The sequence below is a fragment of the Hermetia illucens genome, chromosome 5, assembly GCF_905115235.1.
Source record: "Hermetia illucens chromosome 5, iHerIll2.2.curated.20191125, whole genome shotgun sequence".
NCBI classification, from domain to species: domain Eukaryota; kingdom Metazoa; phylum Arthropoda; class Insecta; order Diptera; family Stratiomyidae; genus Hermetia; species Hermetia illucens.
Genome location: NC_051853.1, coordinates 63,965,942 through 63,992,084, shown reverse-complemented (window position 1 = coordinate 63,992,084; position 26,143 = coordinate 63,965,942). Strand labels below are relative to the sequence as shown.

At 40.6% G+C, this 26,143-nt stretch overlaps 1 protein-coding gene across 2 annotated transcripts in view; it reads right to left on the bottom strand.

The window, feature by feature from the left end:
• Positions 1-22,678, bottom strand: part of LOC119657748 (sporulation-specific protein 15-like) — a 34,655-nt gene extending 11,977 nt beyond the window's left edge. The window contains exons 1-9 of one of the 2 annotated variants that reach the window (XM_038064800.1): positions 22,457-22,678; positions 22,262-22,397; positions 21,823-22,202; positions 21,680-21,761; positions 14,371-14,477; positions 14,021-14,128; positions 13,851-13,940; positions 6,098-11,029; positions 285-689 (exon numbers count right to left, since the gene is read on the bottom strand). In XM_038064800.1, the coding sequence (XP_037920728.1) occupies positions 408-689; positions 6,098-11,029; positions 13,851-13,940; positions 14,021-14,128; positions 14,371-14,477; positions 21,680-21,761; positions 21,823-22,202; positions 22,262-22,397; positions 22,457-22,495 (6,156 nt within the window). In that variant the 5' untranslated portion in view covers positions 22,496-22,678 and the 3' untranslated portion in view covers positions 285-407. Of the gene's footprint in view, positions 1-284; positions 690-6,097; positions 11,030-13,850; positions 13,941-14,020; positions 14,129-14,370; positions 14,478-21,679; positions 21,762-21,822; positions 22,203-22,261; positions 22,398-22,456 lie in introns of those variants that run through there. The other variant, XM_038064799.1, reaches the window with a different exon arrangement.
• Between the last annotated feature and the right edge of the window lie 3,465 nt (positions 22,679-26,143).

The window sequence follows — 26,143 nt, the reverse complement described above, 5'->3', positions numbered from 1 at the left end:
GGTAATAAGCAATGAAATGAGTATTTCTGTAAAGCTGCAAATTAGAGGACAGTGCTAATTCGGAAGTATTTTAGACTACTATAAGAAATCGCAGCATGATCACTTCCGAAATTATAAATAAAGTGATATTCGCGGAAATTGGACAAGTTTTTTCTTGTCTAATTTGCAAGTGTTTAAACAACTAGCTCTACGAAATTCCACGTGCAGAACTTCCTCTCCACAATAATCGTTTAAACAAACTCTTCAATTCACAAAACAGTACCAACGCACAGAAAATGCCAAAATAAACCATTTAGACAATTTATTGCACATAATACAGCAAACATTTAAAAATATATACATATAATGATATCGTCATTAAGTCGAGCATTTCATATTATCTTTGGTATATTATTACATATATATTTTCAAAAGACTGGCGGTACAGATCTTCTTACAACTATTTCTAAATTGTTCTTATTGATAGTATACTTTACAAATATTGCGAGAAGTAAATTAAAAACAACTATGGCAAATGGATATTTCATTATAGTGAGCCATCGCCGTTTCCAATCTCGTATTTCTGTGGGACGAAAACAATCGGTTCGCGTTGCTGAACGCGACAGTGCAGTGGTATAGGAGGAAGTGGAGTCCTCGGACTCAGCATTCAAAAAGCTGATTCTTGACAAGTCTAACTTTTCGTACTGCGTCTTTAAATAGAAAAGCGAAAAGGGTAAGGAAAAATCATGTCAGCATTTAATGTTTTAATTTCAAAGCTTTGTAGCAATTTTTGATGAAATTATGTGATGCATGATTATGATGAAATGTGTCTTTTTAGCGCATGCGAAAAATATGTAGTCTTGGAATCAAAAAGTTATTGTTACAGTGAAGGGAGATTTAATAAAAATGCATAAAATCAGAAATAAGAAAGCTTTTAGAAAGAAATGCTGTTCAGAATAAGTAGGCAAAGCAGGAGAGTAGAAAAATTAGCTAGGGAAACTAACATTGTGAAATGTTGCTATACATGTTGGGCATAGAATTGATATTATAGTTGATATGTTTAAAGACAGGTGGTAAATCGAAGCTTATTTCCTGGGGTAGCTTTCGAACTTGGGCGATGCAATATTTACATTAGATAGGTATTGATGGACTGTACAACATCAGAATCTGGGAAGCCACAACCTTGCGAATCTCAACGAATATTTCACAGAATTGAGTTTTCAACAGTAATACTAATGCATACAATCTTCGTAAAATATTAGTCTACAACAGCGCGGAACGGACACAAAAACGAAGACAAATATCCATGACTAATCGTAATCAAAACTGGACGAGATAAAAAGATTCGTGCAATGTGCAGTTGCGAAGCAAAACACACTGAGGAACTGATATATTCATCTTTCTTATGGAAGAAATGTCAATTAAGTATAACCGTCTTCCTCAGTTGGATAACAAGAGTTGAAACACCCTCAATTGAAAAAGGAGATGTCAGGAAGATGTAATGACAAGTTGCAAATAAAATACAATAAAGAACTAATTCATATATAAACTAACCCATAAGCCTATATTTTCGTAAAAATTCTGATCCTCCTACTTAGGAGAAGGTGAAGTCAAGTTTCGTATACGTGGCATACCCACATCGTTGAATGCAAGCAACCTCCAATTCTGCAAACAATTCCGAAGTAAAAGTACTGTTTAGCAAAAAAATTGCCGCAGATATAAAGGAGAGTCCAAAACCCAAAATGTCTTCTGAACCAAGACCAACAGCTTTGCTACCAAATCGTATCTGCACCTTCATATGGCAATCGTTGGAATTTTTTTCTTATCACAAACTACAAACGGACAACCCTATAGAGAAAACTACATGTTACTAAGCCACGCCCCCAAATCAAGCAGGTGGCGCGAAATATTGGGCTATACATTAAGGAAATCCCCTTAAAGAATCCCAAGAATTAAAGAAGACGGATTGAAAACAATTGCTGTATGAACGGGTGTGGCACAGTATCTTAAAATATACATAGTATATATGGTTGCCATTTACCCGTTGGTGAGATATAACGCGCCAACCATACCTACGCGCCATCATTCACGGGTCGCAGAAATGCCCTTCAACTTCCCCGACGACCTTCATGAAACGATCGGATTGCTCTTTTGTTCTAATGAAAGTGCTCCCTAGATGGGCCACTTGTCGGTCTTGGGAGTGTGGGTTCAATTGCATGGCCTAGTTCCAAAGCCCCTTTTAATGTTTGACCTATCCACTTTCGTCTTCCGATCACATAGACTACGGATGATAAGCCTGTGCGCCGACCAAATTCTTCGTTTAAAATAAATTTTAGGCCGGCGTACTCCAATGATACGTCACAGACAGGTGCTTACAACGACTTGGCCCTTGCGAGTGACAATGGTGGTCACTTTCCATGTGATACTCCCATATAGCAACAGAGAAAGAGCATAAGCACAGAACAGACTCAACTCATCTTGATCTTGAGATAACTGTATTTCCAGATTTTGCATAAAGCAGCGAAAGCGGATCTAGCGTTGTTAATCATTCAGTTCGGTGCCACGGGCGACAAAAACCCATGTAGGTAGGGAGAATGCAATGACCCATCAGATCGAGAACCTTGGTTTTACTGGTGTTTAGTCCAACTCTACTTGCCTCTCTTTCCAAATCCAGAGCCATTTGACCAAAGTCCATGACCCGGTGAGAGAGCAAACAAATGTCATCAGCGTAGTCGAGGTGTTTGAGGAAAAATGTTGTAGTCCGTTGAACTCCTCCACGTCTGCCGGACAGGGCAACATGAAGAACGTTACCGATAACGAGAAGAAATAATATCGATGACAAGATGCCAACCTGGCGAACTGCGATTTAGACCTCAAATTCCTCTGAGATTTTACCTCGGTGCAGTATGCACCATCATATGTGGCTCTGATAATAGCTAATAGTTTTTCTGGAATTCTCCTCCTGCGAAGAGCAAGTCAGATACACTCCCTGATCACGCTGTCGAAATCGATGAAAAGCAGGTGAAGCGAACATCTAAACTCCGCGCACTGTTTCAATGATCCGTAGAGTGTTGATGTGGTCAATACAGGTGTAACCGGGGCGGAAACAAACCTGCTCTCTGCCGGTCAAGCTTTCGAGATATTTTTGGACACGCTCCAGGATTATTTTAACCATTATCTTTGCAACGACAGAGATCACGCAGATGCCCATCCAATTGTCACACTGCCCTTCTTTGCCACCTTAATGATCACCCACTTGTTCTACTCTCTGGGAAAGGTTCCGAACTCTCATATGAGTGAAAGTGAAAAATCCGTTATCGTGGAAAAAGTCTTCCCGAATTATTCATACGAGCATCGAAAAATTTGCGACCACATACAAGTTATTTTGTGATGTGGCATAAACTTCTGAAATCATTGCGTTCTGCGGCATCTTCCACTTCCCTGACCAGCGCAATAACAAATTCCATTTTGTCACGCCGCATGCTACGCTGAATTTTCCGCCATTTCGCCCGGTATCGGAGCTCGAGTGCGTAACGCTCGCCATTCTAGAAGCTCTCGATAGAGCCTTCAATCCCTTCCGTTAATTGATCTACTCCTTCGATTTCGCAGTCAGCGCCTCTTCGGGACGGGACCAACGATCTAGGGAGCACCCGAGAAGGAAGCATTTTTAACGGTGCCATGTCTGCCGTCCAATCAGCAAGATAGCTCTCCTACTGTCGAGCAAAAGTTCGATCATACAGACAGTCGATGTTGAACCTGGGGGATCGCAGCTAGTAGTATTAGCGAACGCAACACGTAAGCGACCATCCCTTTTGAGGCCAAAGTCAGCGTCTCTTTTCTTACGCACATCCAGGATATAACTCCTAAGTCTATTGCTGATCGCAAAGTGGTCACTCTCATTACTCGTAAGGTGTCGGTCAATTGAAACCCAACTGATTTTATGGCATGCTCTGTGCTCGGGCAATGTGCCACCAATGATGAGGCGGTGGAAGCTGCAGAAATCCACCATTATACCGTGCTTTTTCATCCCATGTCCCAGGCAAGGTGTTGTTAAAACACATCTTGACATGCAGATCACCCATCACGATCAAAAAGTCACAATGCGTTGGCTCTGCAAAGTACGTTGCCGCAAGGGGGAGAGGGGTACTTTCCAGAGTCCCATCGTCTCACTTCGCTTAGGTCCAGGATGTCGAGCTTATATCGTTGGAGTTTTCGCTCGAGTTGGAGGAAACGAGCATTCTGAGGACCCTTGATTCCGTAGTCGAGGACGTTTCGGTAGGCCCTCAATTTTCTTCTTCTTGCCAAGGAAGAGTGTATTCTAAACCCCCAACTCACAGGTCCGGAATTTCTGAACATTTTTTTCTGCATGGTTTCGATTCCTCAAAATTATCCCTTTTCGAGAACACATCTCGAACTTGTGTTCTGAGAGACAGAGGTTTGTGTTTCTGAGCTTCTATCGCCTAATCATTCGTGGGTGAAGAGTTTCACCATGATGATATCAGAAGATCCCTGATTTGAAACGCCATCACCTTTAAAACCTTGAAGAGGGTACACACCTCCCCCTTGCCCCTCCATACACTTTTTGAAAAACGGTTGTAATAGACGCCAGAAAATATGGATCGCGATCTTCGGAAAGTGCATAGTTTTTATTAACGAATTGTTTTTTAAAATATCGTATATATACAAGCGAGGGTGGTCGATATGCAGAAAAACACACGCAGCGCAACGTTAAACATCCAGTTAAGGTACACGTTTAGGATTGTTTCAATAAACAGGGGTTTAGTATCCTCTATATATTTACTGGCACTCTCTACGCGGAAAAAAACGAATAAAATTTATCAGAAGTGTTTTGGGACAGATTCGAATGGAGGGATTATTCAAGAGGCTAACGATCCGGAAGCGCTGCAGCTGACTACGCAGGCAATGAAAATACGAAAATGGTATCACAACGATGGAGTGGCATGCACAGACACCAAATATGAATCTGGCTGAAAATGTGTGGGTTACCCATGAAGCTTAAGTTTTGTCAAAAACGTATAACAAATCTTAAGTAGCTAACATATCACTCACTATTTGGAAAAGCCTCCCCGCGATATTGTCCAAAAATTTAGTCGACCGGGTTTGTAGTAAAACAATGGCGACTGAAGTTGCTGCTAATATGACACGTATTAGCCTGCCAGAGTTATAGTTATTCATTTCTATATTATAGTAATTCATTTCTTTCCCAGCGCATAAGCTCTTAAGATACTAAATGTACAACTCAAAAATTCAAGATATTCAAAGGACAATTCGCAACAATAGTGGCATGACTTTCATCACCGCCTTTAGGTCAGAATTTATTAAGTTTTACCAGTGTCAACTTTTTCAATGAAACGAAAAGATTATTTTTTGATTAGGGACAACCCTGCTGTATTTATTTGCAGATACAAACAAGGTTGTAAGCACTGAGGAAGGGAGCAACTAGCTCCCGAGGCGAAATATCAATATCTGCAAATGAGCACAATAGGGTTGTCCTTAATCAAAAAACAATCTTTTCATTTCATAAGTTTTATCATTTGGAGTGTTGATATTGAAAAAGTCTTGAAAACAAAAATGACGATACACAAGTCGCCCATTGAAACTTGTGTGACAGACAATAGGACAGGCTTTAATATATGAATATACGTTCTAGGCCGATTTTCATTCATTTCTAAAATCCTATCCACTGCACTTTTCCTCCATCAAAGGGTAACGGAAAAGTAATAAGAACTATAATTCAGGTCTATGACAACTCGCTCAAGTACTACTCGCAAACTATTGTTCTAACAGCCCTCAACACGTAAAAATAAAATATGTTATGTTCTGTTTAATTGTTTTGTTTTGTAATGTGATGAAATGTTATTGACTCTTGAAAATCAATCAAATCAATTTAAATTGTCTAAACAATACTTTGGCATTTGGACATTCTGACAATTAATTTATGTCGCATTTTCAACAAACTTTCAACTCTTTACTCCATCAATGAAAATTCTTGCTGTCAAAAGAAATGGACAGAATGTTCATTCACAACATTCATTTTCCACATTCAAAGCAACTCAAGCATGCATTAAAAACAAATATGCCCAAAGAAATTACTCACCATTTTATTTTTCATCTTCTCCAGCTTCCCCTCGAGTTCTAAGCGATTATCCTTAATACGTTCCTCTCCTTTTCTTATTTCCTCCTTGAGTTTATTGCGTTCTTCCTGCCACTGCTTCTCCTTCTCCTCAGTGATCTGGCGATTTTTGAACAGTTTGGCTTGAAAAATCGAAATATCCTTTTTAAACTTTTCATTTTGCTCTTGTTCGCGTGCCACTTGTTGTTCCAAAGTTAGACACTTTTTCTCCAAATCGTCCAATTGTTGAGACGTTGATGCGAAGTCGCGAGCTTTAGTCTTATCTTCATCCTTTAACTGATTTAATTGCTGTTCAAGTTCTCCGATTGTAGCAGCTTGTCCATCGAGTTGCTTTTCATAGCGTTGCAGCTGTTCCTTGAGATCAGTTTGGGAGACAAGATGGTCATGGAGTATTTCATTTTGTCGGCTCTCCATTTCCAATAATGCTGCTCTACTATTAGAATTCTCCTTTTTCAGGTCTTCCTTTTCGGATTGGAGTGCATCGCAGGCAGTTTGAAGATCTGTAATTTCTTTTGTTAACTCAATGTTCTGCTTTTCTAGTATTTGTAGCTTTAGCGACAGTTTTGAAAGTTTATCAGTTAGTTGGGAATTTTCTTCACGACTAGCTTCAAACTGTGATGATAATTTCGAATGTTCCTCTTCCACACTTTGTTTATTAACCTTAAGCTCACTGATATTTTGTAATATGCTGTTGTATTTAGCTGATATACTCTCTTCAATCCCAAACTCGGTTTTTTCTTCAGTTTTGACATTGATTGGGCACACAATCTCATGCAGAGCTTTAATGTTGGACTTTAGTTCAGAATTTTCCTTTTCCAGAGTTTCATTTTCGCGTTGTGATGCTTCAAAAGAAATGCTCATTTTTTCCAATGTGGTGGACAATTTTTCAACCTTTAGTTCAAGTTCATGCTTTATATTGTCAATATGGGATGTCGCCTCCTTGAGATTCTCCTCAGTATTCGAAAGTTCTTCAAGTCGCACTTTTAAGGATGAATTTTCAGATTCCAAAATTTTAATAGAGTTTTGTGTTTTAGCCAATTCAGCCTCTGTTGAATTCAACAGTTGAACTCTTCCTATTAGAAGCTTATTTTCTTCCTGGAGCCTTTCGTTTTTATGCTTTATTTCTCCAAACTCAGCATTGATTTTAGTAATAGTTTCCAGCTTCTTGTCTAGATCAGATTTTACTCCACGCAAAAACGAAGTTTGATCTCTAAGTTCCATCTCCTTACTTTCTAGCAGAATACGCGTTTGTTGCAGCTCATTATTGATTTTCACTGTTTTCGCTACTTCCTCATTATAGAGTGTCTGCAAATTTGAAACTTTTTCATTGGCAACTTTTAAATCACGTTCTAAAGTGGGTTTCTCATGAGCTATCTGATTGCGGAGCTTCTCCAATTCTCTGTCCAAAGTAACGCATTTCGCAAGTTCTTTATCATTTAATCTCTGCAAAATTGATATTTCTTCATAAGCTTCCTTCAAATCTCGTTCAGTTGCCTCAAATTTACTTTGCCTTTCTTCGCCACGTGCTTTACTTTGCTGAAGAGCCTTTTGAAGTGTCTCTATTTCAGCTGAAGCTTCTTTATTGACCTTTCCTAATTTATCCATGTCAGCTTGAAGATCACCCAATTTAATCGAAAGCTTTTCTACACGTTTATTGAGTTTATTAGAATTTTCCTCTAATTTCTGCTTGGAGCACATCAACCGCTCCTTCTCAGCGCAAGTTGCAACATACTTGAGCTGAAGGTTAATATAATCGGTTTCGCGTTGTGTACTGTCATGATTTGACGATTTCAGTTCATCGACTTTCGAAAGTAATTCCACATTCACAGATTGCGCATGCTTAAGAGACTCCTCCATTTCAGCAAGATTATCTTGTAAAGCCTTGTTGGTACTTTCAAGAGCTGCCCTGTCGTTTTCCAAAGACTGGATGCGAGTATTAAGAGCGTCTACTGCATTAGAATGTTTTTTAATCAGTTCTTTGCTTTCTTCATCGGCAGATTGGAGTATTTGACGCCACTGCTCTATGACGTTCTCTTTCTCTGATAGCGATAACTCCAAATTTGATATTTTACTCTTCAAATTGGTTTCCTTTTGCAGTATGGACTCTTCTAAATCTTTAATTTTATTTTCATGCCCCACGATGACTTCTTGCATTTCAGTCATTTTCAGTTCGCGATCGATGGCTGCTTCCTCCAAATTCCTCTGGTTTGCTTGTAGTACTGCTTTCGACTGGTTCAATTCTGAAATTTCCTTCAAAGCTTCCTGCAGAGAAACTTCCACTTCTTCAAGATTCCTTTTTACCAATTTGCTTTGCTCAAGAGATAATTCCAGTTCTCTATTCACATTTTTAATTTCAGTATGTGCGTTTTTGAGCTCATTAACCTGTTCAATAAGCTCAGCGACCTTACGCTGTAGATCATTTATTGTAGACTGATCATCAGACACAGCTTGCCGCAATTTCGACAACTGTTCGTTTAGTGTATTATTTTCCTGTTTTAAATGATCGATTGTCGAAACTTTCTCCTCAAGCGATTTCTGCAGCTGAAGCCGCTCCCCATTCGAATCAGTCAACTGTTTCTCAGAAAATATTAATTTTTCCTTCAAATCAGATTCATTGTTCACGTGATCAGTCAAAGTTATTCGTAGCTCTCCGAGTTCTGAAACTAAATCTTTTTGCCTAGCTTCAAGTGAAGCCTTTTCAGCCAAAAGTTCCACTTTATCCTCGCTAAGACTGTTCCATTTTTCATCTAATTCCTTAATTATTGCATCAGATTTTGCCCGCTCTTCCACGATTTTTAATTCGCTCTGTTTCAACAGTAGGTCCAATTCGTCCACTTTGGACACTAACAAGGATTTCTCCGCCTCTAAGCATTTAACCTTCGATTCTGACTGTCCTATTTCTTCCGTAAAGCTTTTGCAGATGCCATTCAAATCTTCGCTAGATTTTTTGATTTCAATTATCTGATCGTTAAGGTCAGAAATAACTGATCGAAGCTCTACTCCCGATTTTTCTAGTTCTGAATTAGATGCCAGGAGGGTAGCAATCCTTTCCTTCAGACACTTCATCGGGTTTTCGATTGCTGATGGGCTTATCTGATCTCCCTGACCGCTGCCATTATTGCATGCTTCATTATTAAAGGAGAAGCTTAAAATCGACATCATTTCGGTTTCAATCTCAGAATTTCTTGAAATTAACTCAGTATTCTTCTGCTCTAAATCTTGTTTTTCCGCTGTAAATCGATCTGTCAGTGCAGTGTTCTCTTGTCTCAGATTTTGAATATCTAAATTCAAACTTTGGATTTCTGTATCTTTTTTGGTTATCTGACAGCCCAGTTTTTCCTGTTCTAATGTTAAATCCTGGATTTGCTTATCCAATGATTGAATTTTAAGATCATAATTTACTACACTCGCATCATACGCATTTCGTATGTTTTTCAGCTCATTTTCTTTCTCCTGATAGCAATTCTGGTAATCACTTTCCTTCTTTGCAATCGTTTCGCTTTTCTCGGCAAGTTGTGCGTTCAACAGTGTAATATTTTCTTTCATTTTTTCATAGCCATCTTCGAAATGGTCGCGACTTTCCTTTAGATGAGTAACTGTTGCGTTTAATTCCTGAATAGTTTCAGTAGAATTTGCTAGCTTTGAGTCCAGTTCGTTTTTGCTTGAGGTTAGATTCTGAAGTTCCTTTTCCTTTTCACCAATTAACTCAGTTAATTTGGTGTTTTCATCTTTCAGCTGAGTATTTGTTTCCAGTCCATGTTCATAGTCTGTCTTCAGTTTTTCAATGGAATTCTGGGCGAAGTCGAGGTTAGATCGCATCTCGTTGGTCTCTTTCAACAATGTATGTTTCTCTTCGTTCAAAATTTCAATGGTCTTTTCAAATTTCACCACATTTTCCTCTAAATCATTGATCTTTTCTTCATGTCGACGAATTTCCTGTACATGTGTTCCAATCGTGACCAATAAATTTCCATTGATCTCTTCGAATTCATGAATTTTCTTCGCTTTTTCATCGAGGTCTTCCATAAGTTGAGATATTTTCTTTTCAAAGTTTTCATTATCTTTCTCGAGAGTCGACTTTTCTTCCGTAAGTTTATCAAGATCGTGAGTCAAAGTCTTTAACTGAGATTCGATCATCGATTTCTCTGTTGTTAATTTTGTCATCCTTTCCTCATACGTTTGTTTCGTACTTTCATACGTGTTATAAAGATCAGTTAAACTCAACTGAACGTCTAAATGTTTCTTATCCAAACGATTGATATCTTCCTGATATTTTTGACACTGTGCTAGGCAAAATTCATACTTCTGCTCAAGGATGAGTTTATCTGATTGCAGAGATTCAACCTGCCTTCGACAAACGCCTAACTGTTGCTCAAGATCAGAAACCTGCCTAACCAATGATGCGTTCTGCACTTGCATTTCCGCACTTTCCGCCTTTGCAGTTTTCAAGTGTTCATTCGTTTTGATATAAGACATGACCATCTTTTCGACATAATTCTCGAAAACCATAAAAGTATGGGGCAAATCCGCATTATCAACTAGAACCGAATTCTCATTACAAATATCAAATGTTTCGACGTAGCGACCGATCAATTCTCGAACATGCGTGGTCAGTTTCGAGGAGTCTGCTTTCATTTGTTCAATTTGTTCACACAGTGTTGAGTTTTCGATTTCCTTCTCACGTAATTTGATATCGACGACTGATACACCAAGATTCTCGGGACTACTGAGTATGCTCGCTGAACTGTTCGTTGTTCGCGATAGCGATACGTCGAGGCATTCAGCGGACATATTCAAATCGTTTCGACAGCCTTGCGATGATGATCGGGACTCACTTATGAATAACTCTAATTCATTTTTTGTTTCAGTTAACGATTGAATAGCCAAATCTCTTTTCTGAAAAAATGCAAAAGAAAAATTCTTAAATATCAATCAAAAGAAAATATCATAATAATAATAGTAATGAACAGCAGACATGTTTAGCCCTGATATTCGGATGGAATTTGGATTAGATAAGTGTCGAATCAAAGCCATCCGCAAAGGTCGTCAAGAGTCACATGCCGGATATAGCATTGGTGACCTCCACACCGAAGCCATGACCGAGACAGACTTCTGTAAGTACCTAGTAACTTTGTAAGGAACCCATGTTCAAGTCGGTCTTCTGAAGGGTACTTTGCATCATTCAAATTCTCCCGTGAAGTGGATGAACCTTCCTCATGACATCGAAGGCAAGGGCGTGGTTGACGTGCTATCTCCCATAATAGCAACATTGAACGGAAATACGAAGAGAAGAAGGTGAACTATGAGCCATTGACTCGATAAATCAAAAAAATTTGACGTCTAGAGGAGGTTGTAGCTCCAATAATATTGACAGCTTCAGGTATTGTACCCAAATCGGCCTTTCTGGATGCTGTGGGACTCCCACACAGCCTGGTTCAAATCATACAGAAGTACACTATTCTGCATACGTGCTCGATGTTGCAAGGAGTTCTCAACGGATTCTCTCATTAACCTACCATCGGCCACCACCAATCGTTAGTGCCTAAATGCTTGGAACTTAGTGCTAGTATTAAGTGTAATCTGGCATTCACCGATTAGTGCTAGTATTAAGTGTAATCTGGCATTCGCCGAGATTAGAAAGTAATAGAACTCCCCCGTAGCTAACCCCAAGCCCGGATTGGAAAGAGAGGAAATAGACAGCTTCAGTCTGAAGGCGATAGGTGGGGAAAGAGCAATAATCTTATGATCTTGCAAATTGTCCGCTGAGGGAGCTACCACGCCACCTCACAGTAAAATGCCCGAACAAAAACTGAAAAAAAGGAAACAAGGCCGCGATGACCAGGAGCATGGCGTGGCGATCAATACAGCAGGTTCGCGGATGAAGTGGACTGGGGAAATAACAATGGCTATGCAAGCACATTTCGAGCGTTCCCCACAATATGCACTGTGAGCAATTTGCCGAAGCACTCTACTTTACCGCCGGGTAAAGTATCAGCTAAGGTTCCAAAGAGCGTATATAGAATTTTCGGAAATAGATCCTTTACATAAATCAGATTCGTCTCGACATGTGAAGAACTAAGTGCATGCTGCCGCCGGCGAAACACCCATAATTAAATTCTGGACACATTGAAGCAGAAACGGTTGTGACGCTATGGCGAAAGTCATTCCAGGCGTGTTCAGAAGGTAACGTAGGCGAAGAACCAATCAATGCAGCTTTTTCAGATCACACAACGAATCCCAACAGAGCGTCCAGACAATGCAATTTTCGCTGACTGAAGCAAAAGAATATTAGAGTGCGCTTTGGGGGTTACCCACTTAGCATTGCTGAGTGGATTACCTCTGAAGGGATCCGCCATGCTACTGTGCCGCGCATGAATTTTTCGAATATTACTGAAGAATAGGTTCGACAAGCCATAAACGGCTCGAAGAACTGGAGGGGCCCTGGTCAGGCGCAGAATTTCTGGAACAAAAAGTTCAACAGCATACACTTACAACTCAGTCCATTAGTCGGCCGAAGGAATTTCCACCCTTCCTCCCCGCGGAGATTATCTACCTTATCTCAAAAACGGTGGCGCGATTCAGGATCCCGCAAACACAAGACCGATTACTTGCCTGCCAACCATCTAAAAATTCATAACGTTCATTATTAGTGGAAGGGTCAATGTACCTTGAGAAACAGCATTCTGCCCGAGGAGTACCGAGACTGCCGATCAAGAGGTTGCAAAGAACAACTCGTTATCGACTCGGTAGTTGTAGTACAGGCAACTAAAGGACTTTAATTACTACATCGATTATGCCAAGGCTACACGCCTGTCTAATCGATATCTTATATGTGTATCTCATTGAACCCAAACTAAAAATTGTTGGTGGCTGGAAAGTGACACATCACCGCCGTTGATTTTCCCAATTGAAACCATCTCTGATATTCGTTAACAATATTTTTTTAAAAAGGATTCGAGCCTTCCTTCTATCAAATCTCATAGCACTTTACAACATGTACGCAATAACGATATTCCTCTATAGTTCTCGCAGCTGAATCTGTCATCTTTTCATAGATAAGGCAAATGAAAAATCCGTTGAACGTCAACCCAGCTAGAGGTCCATGCTCTTTTGTGGATTTTGCGGTGAGGAAAGCAAGTCGATGAGATTGCGATATTTTTGCTGCGAGCGAAGTCTATACACCCGCTTTCGTTTCGTTAGTCATGTCGTGGAAACTCTGACCCCCAGTGTTTTCACTGTGGACCAGCTCCTTTCGAGATTATAGAATTTGTCTTTTACTCAGTCATCGTTGTGTTCATTGGAACATATGTTTTTAAATTAATGTTTCCTCCAAATTGGAATAATGCTATAATTAACCAACACTGCAATCAAAAAACAAATGGGTTCTATCAAGTAATGGTTGTACGATTTAAATGTGAACCAAGTTTTTCAAATTGTGGGTTCGTAAAATGGAAGTTGGATAAGGGGTCATGTTGCACCAACACATTTATATATATAAATCAAATGCCAGAAATATAGAGTAGGGTGCACCGTTCAAATAGGAATTTGTGAGTTCACTAATATGATCCAAGTGGCCACATCGCACTAAATTACCACATTTCATTTTGCTATAAAAAAATGAAAACGATGATAATAATTTCATATGATGCAAATAAATTAGAAATAAATATAACAGCTTAAGGCACAAAAACTTGTTTTAAATGTAATGTCAACATACCTCTACTTCAGATTTTAAATCGTTTATAACGTAGTCCATTTCTTTAATCCTCTCCAAACATATATTAACTTGTTTCTCAGCGTAGCTCAGCTGAAAATATATAAACAGTAATGTATGACTAACTCGTTCAATTGAAAGGCTCAACACATCTTGTAAAGCACTCTCCTCACCTTTCCGTTCAATAAGGATTTTTCTTCACCAAGCGTCTCCAAATTTTCCCGCAAATTTAGAATAGTTTCTTCTTTCTCCTCTATATTTTTACGCAATCGTTTCTTTATCTAAATGCAATTGAATTTAATAAATTTATATAAACCTTTATGTATGCATCCCAAAATAGAAATGATAGTAATTGAAATATGTTGAAGTTTTATATATATGAATCTATTATGCAAGAATTTTATCTAATTTTATATAACATATCCAGAAAAAAAATTAAATTTGACAACTTTTTTGACTGTACTTGTGCTATGATATTGCGATTTTTAGGAAGGAAATATTCAGTGATGGCTAAAATACATACTTGTTCGATTTCTGAGCTTTTTTTTGGTGAGTAGTCATCAGTGTTGCGGACTAACAATTCGTTTTTAAGATTATAAATTTCCGCGAGGTGAGCCTTCTGTTCTTGCGCTATAATTGGATTGAATGATAAGTTTGTATCACTTAACATTGTAATGATGTTTAGAACTTGTTTATTACGTAACTATCTTAAAAAATTTACAAAAGGCAATGACTGTGACTGCCAACATGTTCGCTTAAAAAGTTTAAAAAGCGCCGTCTTGGGCGTCGATAAGGATTGCAAGACCTATTCTAGAACAAATTTGTTGAAAAAAATATGCTTTAAGTCTTTATATTAGAAAATATGTTTTCAAGATTTATTGCGATTATATTCTACTAGCTGAACCCGGCAGATTTGTACTGCCTAGATATATTTGTAAAAACTGCGGATTTTCTTCGTGTACTGGAAGAAGTAAAAAAAAAAACAGATGATAAACTTTCCCTTCCGCTTCGTCCTCACGTAATCGACGAAGGCGATCCGACCCCGAGTTTGCAAGGAGGCTCATCTGATGTGGTTATTGTCACGAAGCTTACCGGAGGTTATCTGGTACCAGCAGATCCCGAATGGCCGTCTTAGACATATGCCCCAGAGGACTTCTTGGGTACGTGCTTCCGGCTTGATTATTTGCAGTTGACTCCTTGTGGGAGCTTCAAGTTGGTTGTACCCATATCGCGCGCAGAGCTCCCTGTGGGCTCTAGGGTGTAGTCGTGCGGTGCAAATCGGGCCCCGTACACCTTAGTTGCGATAGAAATATTAAATAGGCCTCTCATTCACTCAATATAAACCAATATCGCTGTGTCAGTCTCAGCGAAACTCTCCAACACAATTCGTATGTAAAGAAGACCCCTGCATTATTCCTACATGACAGGCATTTACATTAAATCCCCTGGACCTTCGTGCCCTTGCAACCCGAATGTGGATGTGGAATTACCATATTTTGCAATATTCGTCGCTCCAAACGATGCCATTTGAAAACATGCAGTGTATTTCCGAATATGCTGTGAAACGTGTTTGGATACCTGAGTAGCTCCAGCAATATGAGTTAGAAGAGAAGTGGACGGCGGGTCAATCAGTGGTGACAAATGGTTCTTCCCAGTGGAACAACATATGCAAGTCATTTCTTACTGAAACTTCAAAGTGCGACTATGTAAGCACAATATAGCCATTAGATCAACGAAGATATTTCCTTGCATTTTGTACTCGTAGTCTTCAATGTAATACCGCTTTATTAGAATCAATTCCCAATCTTGTTCACGCCTGTCGTGACTTAACTTAACTTCACGTCGTGTGTCTTGCTCTTCGGAAATCACAGCAGCAATTCGTACACCATGTTCTTGAGATATTCAAGTACAGATTCTCGTTCCTCAGATATTTTAGCAGTAGGGCTGACAGTTGCCGTGCATTTCAGTCCCATCACTGGAGAGGATGCGTCTCCCAACACATATTACCTCTGCATACAGATCACCTCGTAGCTGTATGCAGATCTAAGATGTGTTGGGAGACGAAGGATTTTTAAAACAGTAAGAAATTATTTAGCCGGAACAAGAATGCTCGCTGAGGCTTCCCCGGACGACATATATTCGGACACTATAGCTACCGAAAAAATTGCTGAAATTAACCAATTGGTCCCTAGCAGGTGAGAATAAATGCCCTTAAAGTTGCTACTTATGTCAGTCACTATCTCGCAAAAGGAATGTATCCTTCGCCGACTCTGCAGTCTTCTCTATAGGGGTATGAACGTTAACGAGGTGAATAGCCGTTCGCTTGGGTTTTAAAGTCAATAACAGCAAGTTTTATTTTTCGGCTGACTAGGAACCTGCCCGAGCACATCATTTATGGCTGCTATATATAATATATGGACGAAAACTGTTCTGCTAGAAACGTCTCAACATAGCGTCAAAGCTCTTACCGTACAAGACAATGGTCAACCTAAAGCCAATGAAGGATCTTTCAGGCATATTGACGCGTCAAGTTTGTAGGAATTACCGATAGCTTGACACTCTCTATCTGAAAACTCAAAGGCAAGGAGTATATAAAAATTAAGGTAGACGTAGATTCTCCATCTATGTATGCTGTTAGTATTTCTAGGTCCACTCGATAATGATCCTTCTAAAGGAACCATTTGTTTATCTCGCTCACCGTGTAGACGTCGCTCCGGAGACACTTGAAGAAACGTACGCTTGTTTCTTTCTATGTGCAAGGTTTAACAACATACTACCTGTCTTAACAATTGCTGTTAAAGCCAGATGCCAGATTTCTAAATGCATTCGCTCAACAATTTGAGATATGCTTTCCATTGAGGCCAGGCGTTGGTTATTTTGTTTTGATATATAGTTGAGATATAGTTGATTGAAAATCTGCTCGTTTAATTTACCGGCTACCAAACCCTTCGTTGTAGAAATTATGCTTCGATTAAAAAAAATCAAAGTCTCTAGCAAAGGCAACCGTTAATAAAGAATTAGATGCGTTGTGTTTATTAGTTTTGCCTCTGAATAATTTCGGCCTTGCTGGGGCCCGTGTTACGGTAAAGTGCTTGCCTTGGGTCGGTGGACCCCTTTTTGAATCGCAGTAAGATGCAGCAGAAATGTCTACCAAGGTCTTCGAATCTTTGTCATCATCTTGATACATGTTAATTGGCAATCGGCAGAGCTTGTCAATAGTGCATTTTTTTCATAACGTTCTTATATTGCACAGATACCATTTTAATAATTTCATCTTCTCCAGGAGTAATTGTAATATATGGCCCAGTGCCCGATTTTGTGGAGAAAATCGATATTCCTTTATTAGGACTAACTGCCCAATATCTGGGTTCTTTCCCTCGTCATCCACACGTGTAAAACGTGTTTGTATAGTCTTATAACTCTCTTCTGTTCTGTTGTTGGACAAGTAGGTCTCCAGTTTCGGGAACAGAAGATGCAATAAATGAACGTCCAATTAAAAAATGCCTCGACATCAAAGGGGAAAAGTCAGAAGGATCACCAGACTGGTTGATATCCCGATTGAGTTGAAGCATGCTTCTTCTCTACGCAAAACTGTATTGAACTCATCATGAGTGTTGTTTTGCCTTAAACATGACTAAGATGTCTTTTCACCGATTGGATGCCTTTTTCCCATAATCCACCAACTTATCTTTGCCCAAAGATGGATGAAGTAAAAACAGCTTACTGGTCTTGCTTAACACGTTGACTGCTGACGGGAACAAGCATAACCCTTTTTTGTGGTAGATTTTTTTTAATAATTAGTTTTGTTTTAAGTTGGTATGAATGTATCATCAAATATTTATTGTTTGAATAGGTTTTTTCAATGAAAAAAAAACTCCCAGGTAGCTGCTTTTTAATTTTGGAAGCCCCTACCACGTGAGAGGCTCTTGTGGAGTGGCCAAATGTCCCATCAGGCGTGTCCCTTCGTGCGGATAAGGGAACACTCGGCGGATGCGCTATGGGCATGTGCGTGGATGGGCACGCTTATGCCGACCCGTGGGTAAAAATTGGCTATGGGAAGGATATCCAGAAGTGAAACCATATATGGAGGACGAGAAAGGAAGGCTTTAGAAACCCAGTTAAGGCGGCTTTTGGGAGTGGACAAGCGGGCTCCCGGCCGTCAATATCCAGCGAAAAATGGCAATAGGAGAAAAAGAAGATTCGTGCGGAAATAATCATTATTTCCAAGAAAGGAGATATGTCTTACGCTGAAATCCTTCGGAAAGTCAAAGCATGTTGTGCAAAGGGGAAAAGGGAGTGGACGCTCGTTGAAGGTGGTACCAGATGTCTGGCATATAGGAGGGAGCTGAATCGTAGGGCTAAATGAGGTTGATACAAATCTAACTCAACCATTGTGAGGCAGCTTAAGACTTGCTCTCGGAAACCATTCAAGAGACGAATGTGAACGCGGCGATAATCTGCGAACCTTACCCGAACTACGGTAGTGCTACATCAGTGAAAAACTTATCTGAGAACCCGGCGATATGGGCATGTGGATGGAAAAGTTTTTGTAAGAGCACAAGTCAACGGCGCCCATATAAACAGCTGATACGCTCCTCTGAGTTTAACATTAGCGCAAAATGAAGAGATGCTAGTCGGATTAGTGTTGGACGCTGGCGACCACAGCCCCAAAATTATTGCCAGCGATTTCAACGCGTGGACCTTGGACTGGGAAAATTGGGTGTCGAACACCAGGGGTCAAATCCTATTTGAAACCTTCACAGAGTTGGACATCGTACTAAACAACATGCGTGTCTACCTTCCGAGGCAAAGGCTAAGCTCAATCTGACTTACCTCACTGCCTCGTTGGGGAGAAGGGTGATCTGGCGAATGAATGGACGCTACATCCACAGCGAAACCAAGCCATCTTTCTCGACATCAGAAACGTGGGAGGCGACAGTCGAATGGGCAACAGAAGTGGATCCAAAGGGGACCGCGCTAGGGAAAGTGTGCCAGCAATGCGGATAACTGGGGCCTACAATGCCGCGACGGAAGATCCACCACAGTAAGAAACTAAACTACTGATGGAACCAAAAAAAGTCGCTGTTGAGAGCATCGTGTCTGCGAACGAGGACGTTTCGTCAAAAGACAAGAGAAAAGGCAGAACATCGGCATTCTGAGAAAGAATACCGCGATCTTCTAAGTAACCTTAAGAAGGCTGGGAACGTAAGCGGAATTGCTAAGAGCAGTTGTTCCTTGAGAAAAATATGAACCCGGGGCGCTGCTTACAAGGTTATATTAAACGTGCCCGCGACTTTTGTCCTTTTCACACGACGGGAAGAAAATGGACCTCAGCCAACAGTTCAATAACACGTTTTCTTAATCCCCTGAGTGACCAAAGAGGAACTATGAGAGTTCTGTGGACGAATTGGAAATAATAATTCTCTGTGATTGGAGGAGTTTCGAACAAAGCCGTGAAGTTGGCTGCTAAAATCGGGCGCAAGTGGTTCTGTTCAGTTTCACTAGCACATTTGAAGTGTGAATGGTGGAAGCAGTGTTTCCCGCCCAGTGGAAAAGGCAGAGGTTGGCTCTACTACCGAAGCCCCAAAAATCTGTCTTTTAGACACTAAGGAGGAAGATGTTGTAGATACAACAGGTTGCTTCCGTGTCTCGAGCTAGCAGGTGGTCTATCAGAGCGATAATATTGGTTCTGCAGAGCGCGGTCTACGATCGATACAATGGAACTGGCTCAAGAGAGATCGTCCGCTGGTAAATGCGGTGGTGACGCTGGATGTCATAAATGCCTTTAATTCGGCCAACTGGTGTTGGATTAAAGGCATCCTGGCTAAACTAAGTGCCCCTGTTTACTAAGGTCAGATAATCAAGAGTTACCTCTCGGAGAAACTTCTTTGGTACGAGACGGACTTTGGGCCGAAGGAATATGCTGCGACAGCAGGTGTTACCTAAGACTCTATCTGGGGCCCCTGCTGTGGGACATAATGTATGAAGGAATGCTCGGCCTTCGCGTGCCAAAAGAGGCATTAGTTTTGTTGACGACCTAACGATGACAGTAGTTACGAAACACCCCGAGAACGTAGAACCTTATGCAAGTGAAACCATTCATGTCATCAAAGCATGACTAAGAATGGTGAAACTCGAGCTGGACAATAAGACGGAGGCGGTCCTTTTTACCAATCGCAGGAAAAACAATCCTGACAAAATTACGGATCACGGGGACGTTTCAAAATCGATCACTAGATACCTGGGAGTAATGACCGATGCCCAGTTGAGCTTCAAGGGACGCCTGGATTACGTGCGAAAATGCAGCAAATACTAGAAAAGTGTTAGTTCGGGATCCCAGCCAAAGGCGCTCAACGCAGTTATCGAACTCCATAATCTCGTGAAGGAGATGTTGAAATTGGAAACAAATTGCGACAAACGCAACCATAACTGCGATACAGGAAAAGTAGGAGCAATTAAATCTACCCCGAAAAGCGCGATGGATGCGTTATTTAGTCGTGCTAGTGGAAACCTACTGGTCCCGCGAGGATATGGGCAGAGAAGTGGATGAGAATGCAACCTGGCGCAGCAGCGTCTTTTTCGTTTCCACCTTTACCCATAAAAAAATCTGCGTCAGAGCAAAACACAAATGCCTACCGTGTGTGCGTAAAAATGGGCCGTAACATATGGAGCGCCCACAGCAATGTGTTAATTCCTTCCCTCAGGGAATTTTGATTCACTTCAGACCTTGCAGTTCGCTCTCGAATTTTCCCCATGAACTTGGCATTTCAGTGGACAAAATATCATCCCATTCTCTCTTGATTTTTCAAATAGACCACATGAGAATCGTCCCTAATAGCTGGGGCAACCAAGCTCAGCGAGTCAAAAATGAAGCAGATTCTTATTAGTAATTATCTTTTTGTTATGCTGGGTTTGGCACCAAGGGTTATTCTGAATAGCAGCGAATCCTGGATTGGATTCTAATGTATGTCAAATGCCTTGATAGATTCTACGGGACCAACTTCTCAATTCTCTGCATTTTTTCGAACATGCTTATTTGCGAATGTTAAACCAACCAGTTTACAGGAGCGTTTTCACTTGTTTGTGAAGCTGAAGTGCCACAATTCTCATATCTACTCCTTTAAGCATATCATCGATATCAAAAATCCCTGATAACTGCAGTCAACACTACACTCTTCTACCGGATAATAGTAACGATATTCGAGTGTTAACTCCTCCTCGCTGTCGCGCTCGCCAAACTATCGCGATTATCTCCAGCCTCCAATGGCAAAAGGGCTCGAGGAGCACCTTCCCTCGACCAAACAATGACCCTGTCCAGGAAGTGCAGAATCACTTTGAAACGAAGTTCGAAAGCGAAACTCAGAGTGAAGGGAGATTTTAACTGCCTCTTCAAACAAAGGCGTACGGTGAGCACTGAACTCAAAATACCAGCTAATAACCCTTTATCCTTAGGAAGACAAATTTAATTCCCTGCTCGAAACCATCAGTGCAACATTACTCTAATCAGTGTGTATAATTGGGGAAATATTCCAAATGTGCCCACTATGCAAAGGAAACCAAATGACTCCGTAGCACACCAAAAATATTAAGATTAAGTGATTGGCAACTAAGAAGAAATAAATGGTGGAAGTCGTTAACTAGATAACGTTTAAAAAAATTATGATATGCCATAACCGTTAGCACGTTTTTCCCGAAATTCTGATCAATTGTGTTGAGATTAACTAAATACTCATTTGAGAAGAAAAAAAAAGGCAGAACCTAAAGCATATATCAAATAATTTTGAACTGCAAAGTTGAACGAAGCGCAACTGCTCAACCTGGAAGGTACTTACTTAACTTGTGGATTCTCTCCTCATTTTGCTTCAACTGCAACTCAAGGAATCCTTTCTCATACCGTTCAGACTCAAGATGTGCCTGGAGAATACAAATAAAAAACTTAGTACGATGCACGACTGCTTCCACACTAAAACCAAACCTTCAATAAATTCAGCTCTTTCGTTCGCTCCTCTATCATACTCGTCTTCGGTGTTGGCGGCGATATTTTACTTCGCGGAGTGCGAATGGGACTGTCCGTTGGTACAAACGGTACAAATGCGATAGGGCTCTTCGGCGACGAACTAGAAATAGCCTGCCGAAGGGTTTCTTTACTAGAAATCTCATTTGCCAGCAGGAATTTAAAAAATGACGCTATTGCCTGCTGAAAAGTCTCGGGCAATGTCTGGCAGACTTCGTGGAAGTACGGTTCAGGACATTTCACGCACGAATAGTGTAGCAGAAGCGAGTAAATGTACATGTAATCCGAGGAGCTTATATTGTTCTCGTCGTCCAGGTGGAGTTCAATTTCTGGATATTGTTCTGAAAAGTTTTCCGGAATAGCAATTTCAAGCTTGAGTTGTCAACGCAAAACCGATTACCTTTTATAAACAGGGCTAAATCCATTTGCTCTATGGGGGTCGTCTTCATTCGACCGCGAAACGCCTCATAGAACAAATCCACATCTGTTTGCTCCATGTTGTAGTATGTCCTCTCGAACAGGCCAGTCTGGTTGGCCTGAAGACAAAATGTCAATAGTAAAGTACGAAGATTTGCATCAAATATTAAAAATTTACCCAATGCATTAAAATTCGCTTCCAGTTCGAGATATCCATTGTGGCCGAACCCTTCAACGTAACACTACACAAAAATCACAGCACCAAACGCATCCAAACCAACACCTACCGAACTCAACTACAAAACAATCCCGAATAATATTCTTAAGCCGCAGGAGGATAATTCACGCGTATTTATAACGGCACAATAGAGAGACGAAGACACAGATTCCCTCCCTGACTTTTTCACTTCGCTACTTTTCAAATATTGTTTTGACGGTTCGAAAATTATAAACGCCTATCTATTACATATTTATTCAAATCTAGTACAACGACAGATAAGCCCTGTTTTGAAGCCGTTATGTTGTCGAGACTGAATGTACTCATTTGAAAATTTAAATGCAATGAGAGGGATTGTATCCAATTTTTCTTCATGATTATTTAGTTAGAACTACTATAATTACACAACACAATAGCACTTCATACAGTACAAGTTACATCTTATTATTTTGGAGTCATTGACTCTTTACAAGAATGTAATTCTGGTTTTATAAATCGTAACACATAATTGAAATCTTTTGAATGACGTCATTTCAGGTAATTATGGGGTTTTGCTTATGGGACCATCCCATCCCAAAACCGATTTCAAGGTTTTGTGTAAAACAAAACAAAACGGTTTACTGTCTGTCTGTCTTTCTGTCTGTCTGCCACACGCATTTTTCTTGGAGTCGAGGCCAAGATTTAAATTCCTTAGATTGCGGGTCACTTAGAACATGATTTTTTAGCAAATTAAATCAATAGCAAACAAGGTGGCCGCAGAAGTTTTGACCTTAAGCCGGCTAATCGCAAATAATGGAGTTCCCTATCTTGATGATAGTGGTTTTTACCTACCATACTATTTCAGAGCTAACTTCAAAAGTGCTGGCATACAGGACTATCTATATGCGCAAGATCTCTTAAGAGAAGTGCTTGTTCATGCGCAACAACGACATACGCTGAATAAGGGGCAACCCTTTTGGGGAAGATGAGTCGCGCGGCTCATCGAAAACCGAAAACATTTTGAGATTGATTATTTTCGTACCTAACTTCTAGGCGAGTTTAGTGGTTTTTAGTCGTACTAGCATAAGGGTGTTTTGCAATAGGGTGATGAACAACGTCGATTGCATCTTTTTTCTTGTGAAAAATGGGTTTGGATTCGTCAGTAACTCTACGCAGACGGAGAAGAGCTCTCTATGAACAACATTTTTGTTCCGAAGAGTATTGAGCTGGAAAGATGGAGGGACCGGATGGCAGAGAGTTCTTTATATGACCAACTTCCGTCCCCTTTTTTCTCTGCCGCTGTTGAAGGCTTTCTGAGGCAGGAGAACAAGAGGTTTAGCCCGAAGTAATTGTTTTTCAAGCAGTGTCCTGTTTAGTAGCGGAGTCGGCTCACCTGGATTTAATGCGCATCTTTTCTCAGTTTTTTTCTGGTGAAGTCAAGAGGCTCTCAAATCACCATCTAACATATCAAGCTATCGTTGTTTCGGTCAGCCTTTTGCTCGTTTCCGATTGATCTGTATGCTCAGGCTAACCCTAACTAGTGAGTTCTTGTTAGCGTGAATTACATGACCATACCATCGAAAGTCCGCGATCCCATATCGATTGCAAATGCCCTCATTTCGGATATGATCATAACGTCTTGCGTCATTGAACCAACGTAACGTCTTCGTCTTCATTACCGTGAGGCGGCGTTCATTATCATTCATAAAAGGCAACAGGGCGAAAGACACTCCGGTAAATTTTGGATTTGCAACGTTTGTATATATTTCGATCTCAAAGAACGCCACTTCATTCAGATTACAGGGGTCTCCTCTAAGTGCCATATTATATAATATATCCCACGATGGAACGCTAAACCTAAGAAACGCCTGCTGAATCAACACCAACTCTACTATCAAACCCTATCGTCGCCTCCACGTGATGACTGCTGGGAGTTCTTTCTTAATGGAAAACTGCAGACGGAGAAGGATGAAGACGAGTCTCCCGCGACTAAAAACGGCCAAATTGTACCAACTGATCCTCCAGGTTGGGGGTTGGATAGCGCTGACAACCCTACATTAAAAACTATAGTTATAGAGTCACGAAAGGAGCCTCGGACTCGACGGATTCTACAACGACGGACCCAGCAACGAAAATGGACTAACGATTTGCGCATTTTCTCATAGAATATGCGCTACAGAAAAGGAGCTGCCAAGCTGCTAGATGATACCCTCTCCCAATATAAGGTTGATATCATAGAGTTTCAAGAGATACGCTGGACAGGGACTGGTTTCCTGGAGAAAAACCACTACACCAATATTATAGTTGCCATTCAGTAAACCATGCGCTCCGAGTATGTTTTTAGTCAACTAGAAAATGAAAGCTGCAGGTATCGACTTTAAAAACGTAAGGCAAAAGCTATACACTTTGCGTTTGCGTGGCAAATCTCGAAATAAAAACCTGAGTTATGTTCACGCCCGCCCAGAGGAGACTACAGAATCGGAGAAGGATATCATATATGAGGCAGTGGAACGAACCCTCAAAGCTTATTTCAGGTGTGATATCAAACTGATACTTGGAGATTTTGACAGCCAAGTATGGATGGATCCCGTATCCAGACGATAAATCGATTCCCACAGCTTACATGAAAACAACAATGAGAATAGGTTGTGGATTATTAACTAGCAGTCCTACACAAAATGCAAAAAAAAGCTCCACAAGCAAATATGGACCTTTCCGGACGGCGCAATTTTAAATCAAATTGACTATATGCTGATCGAATACCGCCACCTCTCAGCCTTGATGAAAATCAGAACATATAGTGGAGCCAATATAGACTTGGATCACTATCTTCTTGGTGTGTTGCTTCGAGCTCGAATAGCAACACCGCCTCGTTCGTTCTCAGCCACAAACGGAAGCCAGAGTGAACCAGCAGGCCTGTGAACTCGAGAAATACAGGGAGACGTGTAATTTTTACCAACAAATCAACAAGAGGTCTCATACACCTCGATGCTCATCCTATCGAGACAAAGAAGGAAATCTGATTTGCGACCGTATGGAGATATGGATGCAGCAATTATGGAGGTATTACGTTGCTGGGTATCATCTATGAGCTATACTTCGCTATATTGCTAGGCCGGATAGCCCTATACTCCCAGAACATCATCGGCCCATTACAACGAGGCTTCACATCAGGCAAATTAGTAACAGATCAGATTTGGCCTTTGAAAAAACTGTTGTGTTGATGTCATACATCAAATGTTGGCTTCAACACGGCATGTTATAACATACATGGTGGCAACATTAATACCAAAAACGAAAGAAACAACATCAAATAGCATTGTCCACCTCAAAACTATAAAGATATTATAGAAAAAGACTTTCAGATTTTCAAATCGTTCCTATCTAAGTTCGAAAATCCGCGCACGGTTATTAGCGGCCAAACGCGCCTGCTTCAGATTGCTAAGACTGTTCCGCTTGACAACGTGCCAAATCTACTAGTAAACATCTTGCTAAGATGGAAGGGAGACTAAGGTTCTTAGCAGGAAAAATTGTGAACTCTTAGCTGCTTCCAAGAGGATAATCTTGGTTTCCTGAGCTTTTGGAGTTCCCGGTTCCACCAAGGAACTGTTCCACCGCTTTGGCATCGGAAAATAGGACAGCGCCAGAGGCTCGATCAACTCATGTTTG